At 55.2% G+C, this 19,873-nt stretch overlaps 1 protein-coding gene across 1 annotated transcript in view; it reads left to right on the forward strand.

Annotated features, from left to right (window-relative positions):
* NUP210 (nucleoporin 210) overlaps positions 1 to 19,873 on the forward strand; it is a 95,383-nt gene that overhangs the window by 44,600 nt on the left and 30,910 nt on the right. The window contains exons 15-20 of the mRNA XM_024763426.1: positions 5,678 to 5,899; positions 7,882 to 8,055; positions 13,262 to 13,454; positions 13,962 to 14,068; positions 14,726 to 14,830; positions 14,915 to 15,016. Of these exons, the coding sequence (XP_024619194.1) occupies positions 5,678 to 5,899; positions 7,882 to 8,055; positions 13,262 to 13,454; positions 13,962 to 14,068; positions 14,726 to 14,830; positions 14,915 to 15,016 (903 nt within the window). The remainder of the gene's footprint in view (positions 1 to 5,677; positions 5,900 to 7,881; positions 8,056 to 13,261; positions 13,455 to 13,961; positions 14,069 to 14,725; positions 14,831 to 14,914; positions 15,017 to 19,873) is intronic.

The raw sequence follows: 19,873 nt of genomic DNA on the forward strand, positions 1-19,873 counted from the left end.
TGCCATGGAAAAAGTAAAGCGTTGAAAGGGTGATAGGGAGGGCAGAGGAAGGAAAGATGGCAGCATAAAATTGAAAGGTCAAGATCCTCTCACTGACCAGGACCCTGGAGGTGAGAGGGCTCAGGGAGCAGGGCTGAGAGAAAACTAAAATCCCTAAGGTGGCAGCGGTCATCCTGGGGAGGCCCTGCCACAGCCAGCCGTGTGACGGAGCCTGGGTAGGAGGTTCTTCAGGATCCCTCCTGGGTGCTTGTCCAGATGACCACATGGTCTGATGATCTGGGCCAACCCCTGAGCTCACTGTCCCAAGCTGGGATGTAAGGATGAAGATAAGGAGGACATGTCCCCAATAAAGGTGGCTTCCTGACTGGAGAAATTATAGGGAAAAGAACAGGATATGTGTCTCTTCTCTCATCTTTCTTGTGCCTTGATATCTGTTAAGATTAGGTGTATATGCAAGTGACAAAACGCAAAATAACAGTGGCTTAGTGAATAGAGAGTTTATTCCTCTTTCACATGAGAGGTTTCACACAGGTCTAGTGTGGCAGCTCTGTAGTCATCAGGGACCCAGGTTTCTGTCTTTCTACTTCATCGTCCTAATATGTGGATTTCATCCTCAAAGTTGCCTCATGCTCTAAGGTGGCTGCTGGAGCTGCAGCTATCACATCTGCATTCCATATAACCAGAAGGGGAAAGAGCTCATCTCTGAGCCGAGTTAGTTTCCTGTAGTAGCCTTGTCAGAAGTTTAAAAGAGCAGCTTCCACCTGCACCTCATTGGCCGGAACTTCATCTGCTGGCCACAGCTAGCTGTAAGAGACTGGGGAATCATTTCAGCTGGGCAGTTTACCACCCTAATAAAATGGAAGTTCTTTCTCTGAGGAAGAGAGGAGTGTGGAAACTGGAAAGGCAGCTACCAGTTCTTGTCCAGCCTGTGCTTGCCAGTTCACTCTGCAGACAGTCCCTGGTGCTTTGTTAGTACAAGGCTCAGGGTGGGGAGACAGATCTAGAGAAATATCTCACCCTCTGTGCCCTGGGAGGCTGCCCACCTGTGAGGAATGCAGACGTGCAGACAAACACAGTGAGTGTAGTAGAGGTAGCGAAGAGTCCCGTGGGCACAGGTCACCTGTGAACGCAGAAGCAGAAGGAGAGTGTGAAGGCAGGAAGCTCGGCTGGTGGGGCACCAGAAGGAGTGTGTGTATCTCGGGGTGAGGCATGAGACTGCGGAGGCTCCCTGGGTCAGGTCGAGCGAGGGTTAGATGCCTTAGGAGCTGGACGTTCTCATGCAGCCGTGGGCAGCAGGTGAGGTCAGGGAAGGACAGTCACACCCATGAGACCCCTGCTGCTAGCGGGGAGGGTGAGTGGCCGTGTCTTGGAAGCACATTGTAAGGACGCCCCCCACTGGCAGAAGAAAGACCCTCCCCAGATCTAACAGGTGCCACTCGCCAGCCCCCCACCCCACCCCACCCCCCGGCCCGACTTACCTGTAACCTCTTCTGTCTAATTGGCCCGCAGACAGAGGGAGGCTGTCTTGCCAGTTCCCTAACTCCCTTCACGGCCAACACACCACTTCCTCTTCAGCCTGGTTGGCTGCAACAGTTTGGGGTACATTGTCACCCCACCTGTGGGTTACTCTTTGGGAGCTTGGAGTGCCAGGGTTTGGGTCCCCGCCTGGCTCCTTCACCCCGGTGATATCAGCGTGGGCTGTGCACCCTGGAGCCTCTGGGTCAGCCAGGTGCCGGGGCGGCAGGGGGGGACTGTCACCTCTGACTGCCCCTCCCCTCCCCTCCCCTCTCCTTTTCTCTGGATCCTGGACTGAGGCGGGTAGTCCGTCTCCTGGAAACGCGGACTGCTGGCGCGCTAAGGGCCTCTTGGTGACCAGATGCCCTCCTGTTTTGCAAACCAGGAAATTGAGTCCCTGAGAGAGAAGGTCTCGACTGCGATACAGGGCCCCTCCTCTCCTGCTTGGCCTGTGTTGGTATCTGCGTGTTGACGCCCCCAGTACGATTTATCAGTGTCCTTCACTAGCCATGTTGATTATTAACCTATCTCCCTGGCACACGGTTCGGTGACGCTTTTATGCCTGGATGGGAAGAGAATTACACGGCAAGGTGATAATTGATCATTCTGCAGCTTTAATTATAGGACGTGTGGTACTTTTGCACAGTCTTTCTATTGGGCTGGTCAGGAAGAAATCCTCCTGCAAGGTTTACAGTGACCTACTTTGTCCATAGCAGAGCTGTTCTGGTTGTGGTGATGAGACGGGTGAGAGCAGGGCATCTGGAGTCGGAACAGACCCAGGCCCGCCCGCTGGGTGAACTTGGACGAGTTGCTTCTGCTTGCTGGCCCTCACTCTTTCCATCTGCAAAATGGCGGCGACAGTTGACAGTAGTGGGGGCCATTTACTGAGCATATGCTACATGTGTGTTCAGGGCTGCCATCCACGCCCCCTTGAATCTGCGATAACCCATGAGGCAGGGTTCTCATTGTACCCATTTTATAGGACGGGAGACTGAGCCTTATAGACATTAACCCGCTTAAGGTCACACAGCTGAGTGACAGCTTCATTCTAGCTTTGGGGACAGAGAAGCAAATGCACTTAAGAACACACAGGAAGTGATGACAGGTGGTGAGAAGGGCGGTCCAGCTGGGAAGGGAGGTAACAGGTGACGGGAGGTCCTGCCTTGGACGGGGGATCCAGGAAGGCCTCCCTGAGGAGGAGGTTTGAGCAGAGGCCTCAGTGAAGCACGGGAGCAGGCTGTGCAGCTGTCTGGAGGAGGGAGGGGTGGTCCAGGGAGGAAGGGCCAAAGGCCCTCATCACGTGCAGGAAAAGGGCCCTGTTGATGGTTTCTTTGGTGGGCATGTAGCAAGATAGAGTCTGTGGGGGGCTCCTCGGAATTGTGTGTGTACACACCTGTGCACACGTGTTCAGGGAGGGATGCCTGGAGAGCTAACTGACAGCAAATTCAGAAAATTATTCATATCGCAAAAAAAAAAGTCAGAAGGACAGAATTCTCACTGACAAGTGACACCCTTTCTTTACTAAGGGTTTAGCACCCAACCAAGGGGACCTGAGCCCCACAGGCCTCGGCAGATCATCACCTTGCCCCGACCTGCCTCCATCCTCAAGGGTATGTGACATCTTAAGGCTGTCATGCAGTGACATTCCCTCTCCATACGGAGGTACATCTGGCTGGGGCACTGCTCCAGGTTCAGGACTGCGGTGACAGCTGAGTGGTTATCAGTCTGTACCTACGAGGGCTTCAGGCTGTTGGCAGTTGTGGGAAGCAGCCCCCGTGGGGGTGAGAGCATGGAAAGAGCTGAACAGAGCATCAGGGGTCTGATGAGCAGGTCAGCAGAGATGACCGCAGCAGCGGGCTGGCAAACACCGTGGGCCAAAATGGAGGGAACAGGGGAGGCTGGCACTGGCTGGGTAGGGGAGGCTCTGGCTCAGCCCAGGCTCATGACATCCCCACAGGGTCTCCGCTGCAGAGGGTCTGAGATGGGTCGTTGTGCCCTGATCTGCACGAGCACTCACTGGACTTTAAGGGGTCCAGGTGAGTAGGGCTTGGGGGAGCCGGGCCTGGAGGTAACTGTCAAGTATTCTGTGTGTTCTGGGCATTAAGCTGTCAAGGACTCACTGGATGTGGGTTCCTGGTAACCTCCACGTGCCTAGGACACTGGCGATTCTGAACGAGAAGTCACTCTGCCTTTGTGGACTCTGGTCTAATGTAGGCACAGCTTCTGTGTGTGCCCGTCTGTGCCCACTGCAGACATTGCTAATCAATCCTGGCTGCCTTTATTGCCAAGCGCTGATTCAGCCTCAGGAGCACAGATCCCCACCCCCATAGCCATTACCAGCCAATCAGAGTTGGACCTTGGGGCTAACAGGTGTTTGCAACTCTTGGCCTAAAAGATATTGGGAAGCACAAGAGGTTAAGGTCAATTAGTCCAAGAAGAGGGGATTGATGCAGGTTTGGTCTTCTCAGCATTGAGATGATCAGCCTGTCACAGGTAGAATCATTTGTTTCCGTTTCTTCTCAGTTTTAGGGTTTGCTTTTTTTTTTTGTCTCTCACTGTTGTGGCCTCCCGTTGCGGAGCACAGGCTCCGGACGCGCAGGCTCAGCGGCCATGGCTCACGGGCCCAGCTGCTTCGCGGCATGTGGCATCTTCCCGGACCGGGGCACGAACCTGTGTCCCCTGCATCGGCAGGCAGACTCTCAACTACTGCGCCACCAGGGAAGCCCTAGGGTTTGCTTTTTTTAACCTTATTTTTTGTCTAAGTTGTTTATGTGGTTCCCAAGTTAAACCTGTATTCAAAGTACACCCAGAAGCCTCACTTCCATCTCTTCCCTGCCTCTTGTCAAAAACTATTTTGATTAGTTTCCATTTTACAGTTTCAGTGTCTCTTTTTGCAAAAGTCAGCAAGAACGATTATATGTTGTTTTTTTTTGGTTTTTTTTTTTGCAGTACGCGGGCCTCTCACTGTTGTGGCCTCTCCCGTCGCGGAGCACAGGCTCCGGACGCGCAGGCTCAGTGGCCATGGCTCACGGGCCCAGCCGCTCCGCGGCATGTGGGATCTTCCCGGACCGGGGCACGAACCCACGTCCCCTGCATCGGCAGGCGGACTCTCAACCGCTGCGCCCCCAGGGAAGCCCCGATTATATTTTCTTATGCCCTGCCCGTTCCTCTCTTACTCAAAGGTAGTGTGCTAGATATCCTGTTCTGCACTTTGCTTCTTTGTTTGGAAAATAAAGAAAATAACCTGCAAATCTCTCCACATCCACACGGGAAGATCTTTGTTTGACATTCCATTGTATGGATAGACCACAGTTTACCTAACTAGGCCCCTGCTGGTGGGTGTTTGTGCTGTTTCCAAGCTTTTACTCTTTAAGATAATACTGTAATGCGTAGCTCTGTGTGTACATATATTTTATATATTCATGGAGGCATATCTTCGGAGTCCATTCCTAGAAGGAATGTTGCTTGGACAAGGGGTAAATATGACTGTCATTTTAGTAGATATTGCCAAATTTCCCTCTTTTGGGGTTGTGCCATTTTCCTGTCTCCCCAGCGGGATAGAACACATTTCTCGATGTACTGTTTTTGAAAATTGCTGAGAGAATAGATCTTAAAAGTTCTCATCACAAGAAGAAAAAATTGTAACTTTGTGTGGTGATAGATGTTAACTAGACTTCTGGTGACCATTTTGCAACATATACCAATATCAAAACACTATGTTGTACTAATGAAATGAATATAATGTTACATGTCAATTATATCTCAAAAAGCAAGTTAATTAATTTTATAAAAGAGTACGTGTTTCCCTACGGACTCACCAGCAGTGTGTGTGCTCAGACTTTTGGATTTTTGCTAATCAGATGGCAGAGAAATAGTATCACAGTGTGGTTGTAATTTACCCTTTTAAAAATATTTCAGTTTGTCTGTAAGGTCTTTCATTTCTCATGTGGCTGAGATCGCGCTGCAGATACGAGAGGAAATAGACACGCCTTTCCTTTAATGAGCCTATAGGCCAGCTGGGGAGACAGACGCCCAAACAGATCATTTCCTGGCGGGACAACCAGCACCAAGTAAAGCAAGGACCAGAGAGTGAGCCACCCCAGCCCTGGCAGGCTCGCCTCTCCCAGGGAGACGTTGACGCTTCCCCTCTTTTCTCCCACAGGCTGTGGACCCCTCCTCTGTCGCCTTGGTGACCCTCGGCTCCTCAAAAGAGATGCTTTTCGAGGGGGGCCCCAGACCCTGGGTCCTGGAGCCTTCCAAGTTCTTCCGCAACGTCACCTCTGAGGACATGGACAGCGTCAGTCTGGCTCTCTTTGGGCCCCCTGCCGCCCGGAATCACCAGCAACACTGGATCCTCGTGACCTGCCAGGTCTTGGGCGAGCAGGTGAGCGGGCGGCCACCCCCAGACCCGCCTTGCCCAGAGCGAGGGATGGAAAGTCACGTCCCCCAAGCACCCCGCTGTGCCTCGCAGCGTTATTTTATCTGACTGCTCGAGGCAACCCTGCGAGACAGCCGTGGCTGTTGTACCCACTTCACAGACAGGCAGACTGAGGATCAGGGTGGTGGGGTGATTGAGTGAGCACCATCTGGGCCTAGCGGGGTGCCGCATTTGGGACCGCGCTACACGCTGGCCAGTCCTGCCTCTCTTTCCACACCCGGGGCGATCTCTTGGTCCAGGGCGTCAGCACTCCCCACTGTCAAGTCCGGGTGGGATGAGATCGGGCTTGCAAAGTCGGAGGCCTCCAGGGTCAGGCAAGTATCAGTATTATAAATGAGTGAGACTGCAGACCCAGGGTGGGCAGATCTTTTCGGTGTTTCAGGATGAACCGAGAATCCCAGTATTTTTTTCTCTGAAATCTTTTTTTTAGATTGAAATATAGTTGATTTACACTATTATATTAACTTCAGGTGTATGAAGTGTCTTGATTTTTTTTTTTAATGCTGAAAACCAAAAAAATTAGCCTGGGTGGACTGAGCGCAATGCACCTGTGATCCCTGCAGGGCCGGCATCGGCTGGATAGAGCAGCAGCTCGCCCCTCCGTTCCCCTGTGCCTGGCAGTCCCAGGCTCAGGGCTGCACACCTGTCTGGTTATAGTAGGGGTGTAACCCTCCATTCCCAGGGTGCCGGGAAACAGAAGGCAAGGGGTGAGGAGGCCAGCGTGAATCAAGAACATAGGAGAGAGCCCCTTTCTTGGGGGAAGTGAACACCTTTCTGTGTTTATTTACTAGTACAAAGCATGTCCGTTGATGTTAAAACGCACACACACACACACACCGGCCCCCAGGCACCCTCACGAAGACGGCCACACTGAGACCGGCTGGGTGTGAGCGGAAAAGATGCACAGTGAGAGGCCCACTTCCACTGGCTTCATTGTTTTTTTTACAAAATCAATTGAAGAATAAGAAAAATAAAGACATAATAATGAATACCACAACAAGAATAAACTTAGTCAAAAATGAACGTAGAGAACTTTCTTATCCCTGGCTTGGCTCAGTCATCCGTGTCCCCCCTCGGACGGTAGGGGTTGGACCCTCAGCAAGGTCGCCCTGAGGGGCCCCTACCCTGCTGCTCTGGGGTCGCTTCCTGGGGTGTTGGGGGTCACCCAGGACACTGCCCTCTGTCCTGCCTCGTGGTCAGGAAGGTTGAGGGGCTTCTGGGCCGGACTGTTCTGGCGTGTGAAAGTGAGTGTCACTGAGGGGCCGGGGGCCGCTCCCTCAGGACCGGCCGTGAGCCGTGTTGCTCGTAAAACGCGGGCCGGGCTTGATTTCTGAGGTCCCAGCCCTGAAAGCAAACATAAATCTCCGTGTCTTTTCTTGCACCTTTAATTTCCGTCTTTGCAGCCTCCAGCTGAGCTTGTCTAAGAGGCGAAAGGAGGGCGGGGCTGTGGCTTCAGCACCTGCTCACCCGCCCCGCCCTCCGTAGCCCTCAGCTGGTCCCTCCCCAAGGGGCTCAGTCCATCAGACACATTCTGTGGCACCTGCACCTCGTTGTGATGGGTGTCTTCAGGTCACTCCGGATTCCTCATTCAAAACGCACAAGCCTGTCAGTTTGCTCATCAGCCTTGGGGTCTTCATAGGGTCCCGGGAAGCTGCATGGTGTTCCCCCGACCCACCTCTTCCTCGGGCCCAGGAGCAGGCAGTGGTTCTGTTCTGTTAGTAGAGGGTGCCAGGGCCCCTGTCGGAAGGTCTCTTGCACGTTGAGGGAGCTCTCTCCTGGGCGTGTGTCGCTGGACCACTGTAACCCGCTTGGGCTGCGGGCATCACCACCATCCCAGTCGTGCAGAAGAGCACGTTTGAGTCCCGGGGGCTCTCAGCAGAGCAGGGGCTCAGGCGTGGGGTGTCTGACGGCTGTTTCTGCTCCGCCAGGTCGTCGCCCTCACGGTGGGCAACAGGCCCAGCATCACGAACCCCTTCCCGGCGCTGGAGCCTGCTGTGGTGAAGTTCGTGTGTGCGCCGCCCTCCAGGCTCACCCTGGCGCCCGTCTACGCCAGCCCCCAGCTGGACCTGTCCTGCCCACTGCTGCAGCAGAGCAAGCAGGTGGTGAGTGGCCTTCTGGGGAGGCGGCGTGGGTAGGCCAGGCGACGCCCGGTGCTGCCCCCTCAGCCCTACGCTCGCCTTGTCCGGCGGGCACCTGTCTGCGTGTGACAAGTGGGACCCGGGACCTGGAGGTCACAGCTACTGGTGGCAGTGCCCGGACTCTGCCGCCTCTCTGCGCAGGCACTTGGCCGTCTGTACAGATCTCGTCGCTTTCCTGTGTGGCTCGAGGCTGTGAAGGTGGGGTTCTTGTCTCAAGGCAGGAGTTGCAGAGGGAGTGGCTGGCTGTAGTCTTCTCCACGGTGCGGGGGATGGCGCTGTGTTTCCAAGGTCACTGCGAGCAGAGGGAAGAAAGTCACTGGGGTCCCTGACAGCAGGGCTGTGAGGTGACAGCAGTCCAGCCTCCACCCCTGAGACCCTCGAGACCGGACGGCTGGACATGGAGGATTTGGAAGCCCCTGGTCAGGGTCAGGCATGCACACGCCCTGCTGGCCGGCCGCGGCCCTTCTCGGAAGGGAACCAGGCTTCTTTCTTCTCATCCCTCAGCATACGTTTGTTGGATCTCACCCCCTGTGCCGGGCACACGTCAGGTTCTGGAACGCAGAGTACCCAGGGCAGGCGAGGCTCGGGCCTTGGAGCCGACGGGAGGCCCACAGCAGACGTGGTGGATGGGCGGGTGGGAAGCCCTGTGGAGACAGGGGACCTCAGACTCTAGGGAAAGGCCCCTGTGAGGAGGGCACAGAGGCTCACGCCCGTGCTCGGGGTGCCAGCCAAGAGGGGCCAAGCTCAGGGTGCCCCAGGCAGGTGGAACAGCAAGTGCAAAGGCCCCGGGGCCAGCCCAGGGTCTCTGCATCCCTGCTGCCCACACAGTGATCAGAACTGCTGTGTGTGTCTTGCTCCTCGTCCCTGAGGGCTGGACCCGCAGGCAGAACGTACGTCTGTCCAGCTCCAAGTCCGGTGCCTCCTCGGCAGCCCTGCAGTTGCTTCTCTCCCAGCCCCAGCCTGCAGTCAGCCCCGGGGCGTGTCCAGCAGCCTGCCTGGGGCAGCGAGACTGGGAGTCGGCTCCTGCTGCTGTTGGGTCAAGTTGCATCCCTTTGAAGCTCTAGGGGAGGCGCCAGACGCCAGGGCCTGGGACTTGGGAACAAGCCCACCATCTGGCCCGTGCCTCTGGGCCTCCTGTCCTTGTGAGCTTAGTTCAGCTTTTTCTCCCGCTGCTCTGGCGATCTTGGGGGTTTCACTGACCCCTCAGCTCTGAGGCACGTGAGCCCCTCCGCCGGTCCCGTGAGGACTGGGGCCTCGACGGCACTGGTTAAAGTGAGGAGTCTGTGTGTGCGGCTCAGGGCCCTCTCCTCTGCCCCGCGGGCCTGCAGAGAGCATCCTCCTGCGGGGGGAGACCCGGGCTCAGAGCCCAGGGCCCCTCCGCAGGCTCGTTGCCATGCTGCCGCATCCTCCCCGTCCCGGGCCTGGGTGTGCATGTCATGGAGTGGCTGACTGCCTTCCCTAAGGTGAAAATATGTGTGTGTTCAGGAAAAGACTTTGGGGGCTATTGAGATGAATGTCCTGAAAGTTTTACACTTTAAATCACTTTTATGTACTCAGCAAATTATCCCTTGTGGAAAGAAAGACATCATATAAGTCTGGATGCTTGGAAGACCCGGCTTGCTGGGTCCACCGTGTGTGTGTGCCGGGGAGCCGGATTCGGGCCTAGCCTGAATCCCACCCGCCGTGCAGCTGCCTCCTTTGAGTGATGACAGTGACATCCAGAGTTCCTGCGGGGGATAAGCGGGACCGGACATAGGGAGTCAGAGGGGGACCTGCAGGCCCTGAGACCGCCCGTCACCTTCCCCCCGCGATCAGTGCTCGGATGCTGGGACAGTCCCGTGTTCTGGCTTGCTGTCCCCTGGCTGGAATTGTTTCCCTCCCGAACCCGCAGCTCTTTATTCACACGTTACTTTCTCGGGGGCGGGGGGGCCTTCCTCAGCCTTAGACCTTATCTGAAGGTCCCCACTCAGCATTTCCTACGCGGTTCCCTTCTCCCCCTCCCCGCCCCCAAGCACCCAGCATCAACTCATGCCGTAGAATTTACGCACAGGCAGACCTCAGAGACAGCGTGGGTTCGGTTCCAGACCCTGCAGTGCAGTGCGAATATCGCAATAAAACAAGTCTCAGGAACTTTTTGGTTTCCCAGGGCATATAAAAGCTACATTTATAGTATCCTATAGTCTGTGAAGTGTGCAATAGTGTTATGGCTAAAGAAACAATTACAGACCGTAATTAAAAAGGACTTTATAGCTAAAATATGCTAACCGACCTCTGAGCCTTCAGTGAGTCATGGCAGTAACTTCAAAGGTCCCTGGTCACAGACACCCTAACAAGTACATATAATTAATGACGAAAAAGTCTGAACTATTGCGAGAATTACCAGAACGGGACCCAGAGACACGAAGTGAACAAATGCTGTTGGGAAAATGGCAGTGACAGAATCTCTCGACACACGGTTGCCACGAACCTTCAGGTTGTAAAGACGAGGGATGTGCGAAGCGTGACATCTCCAAGCTGTGCCTGTACTCGTTTTCATCTTTGTGAATCTCTCTCTCAGGACCCAGCTCGTGGTGGGAGCTCAGTGAATGGTGGATGGATGAGTGATCCAGGGACCCCTCCCCAACCCCCCCGCCCCCTGCCCTTATTCTGTAGGCTCACGTGCCTGGTGCTGAGATCAGGGCCAGGGGGATGGTCAGGCCTGAACAGCGGGTGCTCCTCCAAAGCCCCCTCAGCTCCAGCGTGTTCAACCCCAGGCTGGCCAAACCTTCTCAATTTCAAAGGAAAAAACAGTCAGATCCATGTGCCTCTTTCCTGTACTTAAACATTGGCTACTCGCTGAAGGAGCCGAGTCTGGCCGTCTGTCGGCTGTGACCTCGGGGTCAGCCCGGGGTTGTCTCTTGGCTGAAAGATGCCGGTCAGGCAGCGAGTGCGGCTCTGAATTGGCTCTCGTGTGTTGTAGATCTTTGCTCAGACACAGAATTGCCTTGTGGTCCATCCGTGCTGGGATTCCAGAGCCGCAAGCCAGTCAGGCGTGGCCCCTGAGATTTATGGTCTCACCAGGCGACCCTGAGGAAGATATATCCTTGCCACACATCCTGGTGCAAATCAGTTTCACTTTATACGTCTCCAAAGCCAGAGGCTGCCCAAGACGTGTTTGCAGAGTCGGTCACTGGCGAGGCCAGGCACTAAAACGGGGCTGACCTGTCAGAGTGACAAAGTGGGACTGCACTGCGGCCTGACCCCAGTCCTCTGAGCTGGGTGTCAGCCGTGCAGCTCACTGCCAGGAGGTGACAGGCTGGGGCTTGAATGGAGCTGCCTCCTGACTCGTGTGCTGGGGAGAGGCTGCACAGCGTCTGGCAAGGCCGGTGGGCTTTAAAATCAGACCAGAGAGTTCCACCCCTAAACCTGTGTGACCTTGGGCAAGCAACTTAACATCTCTGAGCCTCAGCCTCCCCGTTTGGGGATGATGCTCTTGCCATTGGCAGGACCAGTGAACCTGCGAGCATGATTGATGCTTTGTTCATTCCCCCCACCACCCCCTCCGCCCCGCCCCACCCCACCCCGAGGAGGAAGAGGAAGGGAAGAACGTTAGTTTTCCACCCCGGGTCGCATCTGGGGGACAGAGTGGGGCCTCTAGAATACGCACTTTGTTCTCCCCGCCCACAGTCACAGCTCCCGACTCGCGTCCACAATGGTTGTAAACTCCTTTGCATCCCCAGGTGATCATGCTGACCTGCATTTAGAATTTGGGACCTGCTTTGGTCCAGAGTTCTCCGGGGGCGAGGGAGGTGGGAGTTTGCTGACTGCATCAGGCGGGCCAGGTGGGCTCAGCAGCAGTACCGACACCCCTGCACAGTAAGGGCTCACTTCTCGCTCATGCAGTGTGTGCCCTGCAGTGGGCTGGGGGCCCCACTTCGTCGTTATCTTCCTTCCAAGACGGGCGGTGGAGCGGCCCCCAAGTTGAACGTGGGCAGAGAAGCAGAGCTGGCAGATCACGTTCTAACCATTCAAGCTTCTGCCCCCAGAACTGTCACGAGTCACTTGTCACATTTCACTGGCCAAAGCAAGTGGTGCACTCACTCCTGACTGCAAGGGCCAGAGAAGCTCAGTCCTTCCTCCTGGACCCGTGCCTGGTGAAGTACGGATACCGCTGAGCTCAGGTTCCTGCCTGAGTGACACGAGCCAGGCCCCTTAAAACGCTCTCACGCGACCCTTATTTAAAACAGAGTCCTGGAAGGAGGATCTCGTGCAATTCCCACTTCACGTGGAGAAACTCCAGAAAGTGGGTGACTTGCCTGGGCGGAGGTGGGTTTGAGTCCGGGCTGTGGGAGCCGGGCATCCATTCGGGCCGGGAGGGCGGGGTGAACCACGGTCTGGGGGAATGAGGCCGCTCCCCCACGGGCCCTGGGGAGCAGAGCTGCTCAGGTGCGCGCGGCAGGAGGTGGGCTTTTGGAGTGAAATCCTAGGGGCCTGCCGCTCAGCCGCCGAGGACCTCTGTCCCTTCCCTCCCCCGGGACCCGTCCTCACCCTCAGTGGGTGGATGGCAGCCCCCATCACCGGGGTGGTCAAGGCCAGCTGACAACTCGGCTCTGAAAGCGTTGCCATCCCAGTGGCTCTGGGACACTTTGGGGTGTAATTGGCATTCCTGTTGAACCACGAGGGGGGGCATCCTGGAGGGGCTGAGGTGGGCATGGGGCGGGGGGAGGTGGCAGGATTTGGAGAGGGGAGGGCTGAGTGGAGGCAAGCAGCCTGGCTCGGGTGGGGAGGCTGAGGGCAGGGTCCCCCAGCCTCGGCACTGCTGACATTTGGGGCCAGATCGCCCCTTCTTGGGGGGCTGCCCAGTGCACCCTGGGGTGTTCGGCAGCACCCCAACCTCTACACACTAGACGCCAGTTGTGCCCCCTGCAGTGTGACAACCAAAAATGCTTCCAGACCCCGCCAAGGCCCCCGTTGAGGACCACGGACTGGAGCAGGAGGCCAGGTTGCATAGGGCTGGGGGCACCTTGCTGGCTGGCAGTAGTGACCATCCGTTCGAGACTTGCCCCCCACTGGCTCACCGGGACCCCTACGAGCTTACAAGGCAGCTGGCAGGTCCGCCGCACCATGTGGTCAGGGGCGACCCCGCCCAGTCTGGGGTGCAGCCATAGCGGGTAACCTCGGCTTCTTGCAGGTTCCGGTCTCCAGCCATCGCAACCCCCTGCTGGACCTGGCCGCCTATGACCAGCAGGGCCGCAGGTTCGACAATTTCAGCTCGCTGAGCATCCAGTGGGAGTCCACCAGGCCGTCGCTGGCCAGCATCGAGCTGGACCCGCCCTTACAGCTGGTGTCCCGGGACGATGGGAGCGGCCAAAAGAAGTTGCACGGTGAGCCGGGTGGTGAGCGGTGGCCCCAGATAGACGAGCCGCGTGCCGAGAGGGGCCGGCATCTGTGGGTGGAGGGCTGGGACCCCCTCTGTCCAGGACTAAAGCTCAGGGAGCTTCAGGACTCTCCTTTAATCCTCACACGTCTGTGACGTAGGAATGGCCTCTCTGTGTGGGAGATGGGGAAACAGCTCGGTGCACACGGCGGCTGAATCTCAAACCCCAGGCTGTACACAGATCGGCCTGGCGCCGACGCCCTGTGGCGCTGCCATCACAGACTCCTTGACGGCCGGGAGCTGAGCTGTCTCCTCCAGCTCCTCTAAGCTGCCCCGGGAACCTTGCTCAGGGCCCGTTAACTCTCATGGTGCACACAGTGTAAACGAAGCCCATCACCTATTTTTAGGGCTGTGGGAGATTTAAAGCTACAAATTAGACAGAGGGAAGGAGGGGCCGCCTCACAGATACAGCAGCGGGGCCCAAACCCGACGCCGCTTTCTCTCCCGCACTCAGGTTTGCAGGCCATTTCAGTTCACCAGGCCTCGGGCACCACGGCCATCTCTGCCACTGCCACTGGCTACCAGCAGTCCCACCTGGACATGGCCAGAGTGAAGCAGCCGGTACTGACCAGAGCCCTTGGGGGCCGGGGAGCCCTGCTGCTTCCGCTTCTCCTGTGCTGTGCCCGGCGTCCCAGGGTCCTGAGCCCCTCGCTGGGCTGCACCCCGGTCACCCCCCGCTCCATGATCAGGGGTGCCTCCTCACCAGGCTCCCTGCCTCAGTCTCCACCGCTGCACACCCTGCACGCAGGCAACGGGGGGATCCAGCTGAAAGGCAGAGGGGCCTCGCCACATGCCGTCTCTGGCGCACGCCTCGGGGGCCCTCAGGCCTTTGGGCCGCAGCCTCTTCCCCGCCGTGGCCCGACTTACGGCCCCAGCTGAGTGTGCCCAGCTGGTTCATTCCCATCCCCTAAGCCCGCAGCTCCCACTGCCTGCAACGCCGTCCCACTTTCCTGGGGTGCATGTGAGTTGTCCATCCCGGGAGCCTGGCAGGTGGGATGGGGCGCCCACCTGGGCAGGACTTCGGGAGGCCTCGCAGGGCTGTGGTCTCAAAGCACGATGGGTGTTACTGGGCTCGTGTCCCCGACGTGACGAGGTCCCGGGGAGGGGGGGCGCCAGCCCCTGGGGCCACTCGTCCTGCTCTTCTGGGGGAGGCCGTGGGCTGGCCTGAGGTGGCCCCCAGCCCCCCTGGATCTGACAGTGCCGGCTTTGCCCCTTCAGCACCATCCCCTCATGCCCGTGTCGGCCTCCATCGAACTCTTGCTGGTGGAAGACGTGAGGGTCAGTCCAGAAAAGGTGGCCATCTACAACCACCCGGGCGTGCAGGTACAGCCTCCCCCCTGCTCCAGTGCCTGGGTGTGACCCCTGGGGGACCCCAGGCCTCTGACACCAGCTGGCCCCTCCTAACAGGCGGAGCTGCACGTCCGAGAAGGCTCTGGCTACTTCTTCCTCAACGCCAGCAGCGCAGATGTGGTCAGGGTGGCCTATCAGGAAGCCCGGGGCATCGCCACGGTGAGTGGGGCCCTGCCCCCGCCTTCCTCTTCGTATGAGTGAGCAGACTGTTGCCGAAGCTGGCCCTTAGTCTCGGCTGGTGTGCCGAACACTCTTCAGATTCCCTGATTCGCTGTTTGTGAAACTCACGAGCTACCTCTGTGGTTTGTATTCCATCTCCACAAACTACCCGCGCTGTAGTTACCTGAAAATAATAATTATTATTTAATTTAATAATTAATTAATTGGATTTAATAATTATATATAATAGTTATTACCTAGTAATAATATTTTCATCTTAAATGGTTTCCTTTCAATTAAGATGAAAACATTATTACGTGAGTGCCAGTAGAAGAACCATAAGGAACTTGCCCTTAAAGACATATCAGCTTTTTCCGTTTCTCCATGTTCCTTCCCTGACCCTCTCCCTAGCTGTGCCCATGGTGTGGAAGAATTGAGCATTCTGCTCTTTTCAGTGCTTTTATTCTAAGGGTTTTTTTCTCCGGTTTGCTATGTAGGCTGGCTGATTATTTTCTCACAGTCACTTGTACTCAGCCATTCTCTCCTTGTAGAGCATTGAGGTGGTTTAATTTCTTTTATTTGTAAAGAATCGCTCTATAATTATGACAAAGAGTAAAGGCAAACAGACACCAACGTCCTAAATGTCTGCGTATTGGCACAGTGAGTTATTATGCTGTCGTGAAAACGGAACTTTCTTTAAAAGGAAACTCTGACCGCCGAGTGTGTCAAACCACTGCCGTGAGTCGCAATTGCAGGCAGCCAAGAACCAAGAGACCGTGACACCCATGCGGTGTCCTGAAATTGCAGCTCTGCTCTGGCCTTTGGGTTGCTCAGAGCCTAAGACCTGCTTTCCCCTGGTGAAGCCTGGTTGCCAGGTGTTGGGGGAGTTTTCCATTCATCCCGGCACCGAGCGAGACTTTGTCCTGGACTTGAGAGAGGCGGGGGCGCTCCGTGCTTGACGCATGGTGGGGGTTCCTGTGGTGCAGCCAGGGAAGCCAGGGGAGAGCCATCCTGCCATCCTGCCGCCCGCACTTGCTTTCAGCATTGCCTGTCCGCGCGGGGGAGCCCTCACCACTGGCGAGAGCACAAAACACCCATTCCAGGGACTTAGCCTTCACAGAGACCTGGTCCCACAATCTCCTTTCAGAAATACAGCCCGGCTGCCTTGCCCTTGGTTGTGCAGTAAATGTGTGTCCTAGCCGGGAATTAGGAGTATGTCACCTCACTCTCTGCAGGGTTTCCAGCCATAACTCCCCACTGGTCCCTTTCTCTGACTTTCTTTTTGCATCTGTTGACTGTCTTGATACAGTGGCCACAACATGAGTTGTCTCTGAAGTGGGACAGGTGTAGAGTAAGTGAGGCAAACGAGCAGGGTGTGAGGGACATACTGGGAGGAGCTGGGCTAACCGTCAGCAGATGCTTAGCTTCAGCGTTGGAGGTAATAGGGCGTGGTGGGGACTGCGGTAAACTAGACGGCAGAGACTGTAGCTAAGGGACAGCTGGCCCGCACCCTTGCCAACTTTTATTATTTTTAATATCAGTTTTATTGAGGTATCTTTCACATACCATACAATTCACCCACTTAATGTCACAATTCAGTGGTTTTTAGCGTACTCATAGGTGCAGGCAACCATTACCACAGTTAGTTTTAGGTTTTTTATCTCCTCGAAAAGCCCCCAAATACCTTAGTAATCACCTCCCTATTCTTACACACACACATAGGAAAGGGTGTTGGATTTTGTCAAATGCTTTTTCTGTGTCTCTTAAAATAATCTTTTTTTTGTTTGTTTTTTATTCTACTGATATCATGTGTTACGTTAATTGGCTTTCAGATATTAAACCAACCTTGCATTCTGGGATAAACCCTACTTGCTCGTGGTATATAATTCTTTTTACGTGTAACTGGTTAAAGTTCGCTGGTATTTTGTTGAGTTTATGTTCATATTCCTGAGAGATTTTGGTTTGTGATTTTCTTTTTTGTGATGTCTTTGTCTGGTTTGGGTATCAGGGTGATATCACCCTCATAGAATGACTTAGAAATGTTCCCTCTTCTAATTTTTGGAAGAGTCTGGGTAGAATTGGTAACAGTAACTCTTGAATGTTTGGTAGAGTTAACCAGTGGAGCCATCTGGTCACGGGCTTTCCTCATGGGTAGTTTTTGATATGAATTCAAACTCTTCACTTCTTACATGTCTATCCAGATTGTTTATTTCTTTTTGAGTCAGTTTTGGTAGCATGTGTCTTTCTAGGATGATCTAGTTTTTTTGTTGTCTTGTTTTCCTGACATTTTCTTACCTTCCTCCAGTGGGTGACTTTGGTCTTTAGCTGTCTTGTTGGAAGGATGCTTTCTCACAGTGCAGCCCCTCGGTGAAGGGCGTGGAAGCACGTCGTAACATTCCTGTTTTTCTCAGAGGCAGAATTACAGATGTTGGGACCTCTTGGGTTTATCACCATCGATCAGAGCAAGAAAAAGCCATCTCTCGGCACCTGTGGACAAACGTGTGTCGTTAGAGGGAGCTTGGGGGCAGCTGGATGCCTGAGATGGTAGGAAACTCTCCCGCATGCACTTATATTCCCTCTATAAAAGAAAGAATAATTCCCTGGCCATTCCTCTTCCATGTAAGTAAGTGTTCACTGTCAAATCCTTAACATTAAAGGGAAAACCTCAAATTGTAAATGATTCCAACTGCTTGAAATATGCCGTTTTTTGCTTTATCTCTGGAGATTAAAAATAACTACCCTGTTATATAAAAGAGGGAAATTTCAAGTTCAGAAAAATGTGTGTAGTGCCAACAAAACTTGGGCACCTTTTTACTCGTATTTACCTTGCACCACACGTTTTGAGTGAGCCCTGAGGGTAGCCCTGTGGCCGGAGAGAGACCCTTCTTCCAAGAACAAGAGGTTCTGACAGTCTGTGATGGACTAGGCTGCTGCTTCAGGTAGTGAGCTCCCCGTCTCTGGAGGCATTCAAACAGAGGCTAGCATGCTTGTCTGACTCAAGATGGGATTCCAGCGTCGGAGTCAGTTTTCCCGAAACCTACGAACCCCTGCTTAGTCTAGCAATGTCCTACAATGCGCAGCCCCTGTCAGCAACAGACTCTAGGCTTCTCCCGGCCAAGACAAGCCTGACATCCCCAGTTTACAGATGGTCCCAAAGAGTTATAGCAGTTCCCTCTCCAGGTTGTAGGACTGGCCTTCGCCCACACGTGTCATCCTCCGTGGCTCTTGTTGAGTGGGGCTAAGTGCCCCACTGCAGACACGACCCCAGGACGTGTCTGGCACCGAGTTCAGGCCGTGCCAGCTGTGCCTGACGTTCAGTGCCCGATCCACCAGGATCATGTTTGCCCAGAAGGTATCCTGGAGGCGCCTTGGCCGCCAGGCTCTCTGCTTCCCCCCACCTCAGGCCTGTGCGGAGACCACTGCGGCTCCAGGTGGAATCGGGTTCTGGTTCCCTTTGCCTCTTCTGTAAAGTGTGGGAGGGATTTTTCATGGAGTGTTGACAGCCGATGACAGCTCCTTGCAGCTTCTCGGAGGGCTGTTTCTGAAGGACGTTTACACGTTTCTATGGCATTTTCCATCTGCTAATTAGCAGCATTTTCATTTCCTTTAATCACAGAGGCAAGGAAGCCCACAACATTTCTTCAATTAGCTCAGAGAGAATTGTTTCTTTCTTTCCTATTGATACCCATTTGGAGGCAAGAACGGCTGGTGGTGTGTGTTAGCTTCCAAGCGTCTCTGGATGGGAGTCTGGCACTCACGCACCGCACGGGGACTGTGGTGGGGTGATTATGCCCCCACCATGCACCCAGGGCTGTGCAGGCTCACACAGACCCAAACCCTCTGCAATGCACCTCTCTTTCCTTCTTGGCTAGTTTACATGGCTAGGAGCATTTACCTGATTTAAACTCAGGGTTTCTTTCTTCTCACCAGTTCTTTACATTTCAAAATAAGCCCTCCACGCAGAAGCTGTGTGATTATAAGATCGGCAGCTGGGAAGCACCCTAGCGTGTGCTGAGCCCTCACGCCTTTCATTAACGCATTCACCCTGCAAAGATGGGTGCCCGTCACTTGCCAGGCCTGGTCCAGGCTCCAGAGATTCAGCGGGGAGCAGACAGGGCCTCTCTGGGTCCTGGGATATGCGGCTGGTCACGGTGACGTTGTACCTCTGAGGAGGTGCATCAGAAGGGGGTCCTTCCTTGGGTTGGGGCAGGTGGTAAGTGGTAGCCGTGGGGTGTGAACTCAGGTGTGTCCCGCCTGCGGTGTGTTCGCCTGCGGGAAGCCTCCGGGCTGGCTGGGGCCCTTGGATGAAGTTTCTTATCTCAGTGTGACCCTGGTCATCCCCCACCAGCCTCAAGGGCGTCCGTGTCTGCCGGGGGCGTGGATCCCCACCCTCTCACATGGCACGGCCTGGCTACCACGAGACATTGACGGGCACGCATGGGAAATGGAAGCAGATGGTGCCAGTGATGTTCGGAAGTATCTTCAGGGTCCTTGCTCCTCTGTAGATGCCACCTGTCAGTGAACAAGTGTGAAGTGTGATGGGCCCTGGGAAGCGAGGGGCCCTGATGATGCAGCGGCCCCTCGGGGCCTGGCGGGTGCAGGTGGAGGGCGCTAGCAGAGCGGCCCCTGGCTCCACACATGGCATCTTAATGCACAATAACGCATTCCCGTCTCCAAAGAGATGACAGGACTTCTCCTGGGCTCTCAGTGGGCACCTTTACCCCTTGGGAACGAGAATTCATGCTGGGCGTGGGTTTACCCACCTCCCCTCCTGCACGTGCGTCCCTCACACGTCCGTCAGGAAGCAGGTGGGTCTGGAGCCTGGAGAAGAGGGTGGTGACACATACACGGTCGGGG

This window comes from Neophocaena asiaeorientalis, unplaced genomic scaffold (genome assembly GCF_003031525.2).
Source record: "Neophocaena asiaeorientalis asiaeorientalis breed wild unplaced genomic scaffold, Neophocaena_asiaeorientalis_V1.1 scaffold433, whole genome shotgun sequence".
Classification (NCBI taxonomy): domain Eukaryota; kingdom Metazoa; phylum Chordata; class Mammalia; order Artiodactyla; family Phocoenidae; genus Neophocaena; species Neophocaena asiaeorientalis.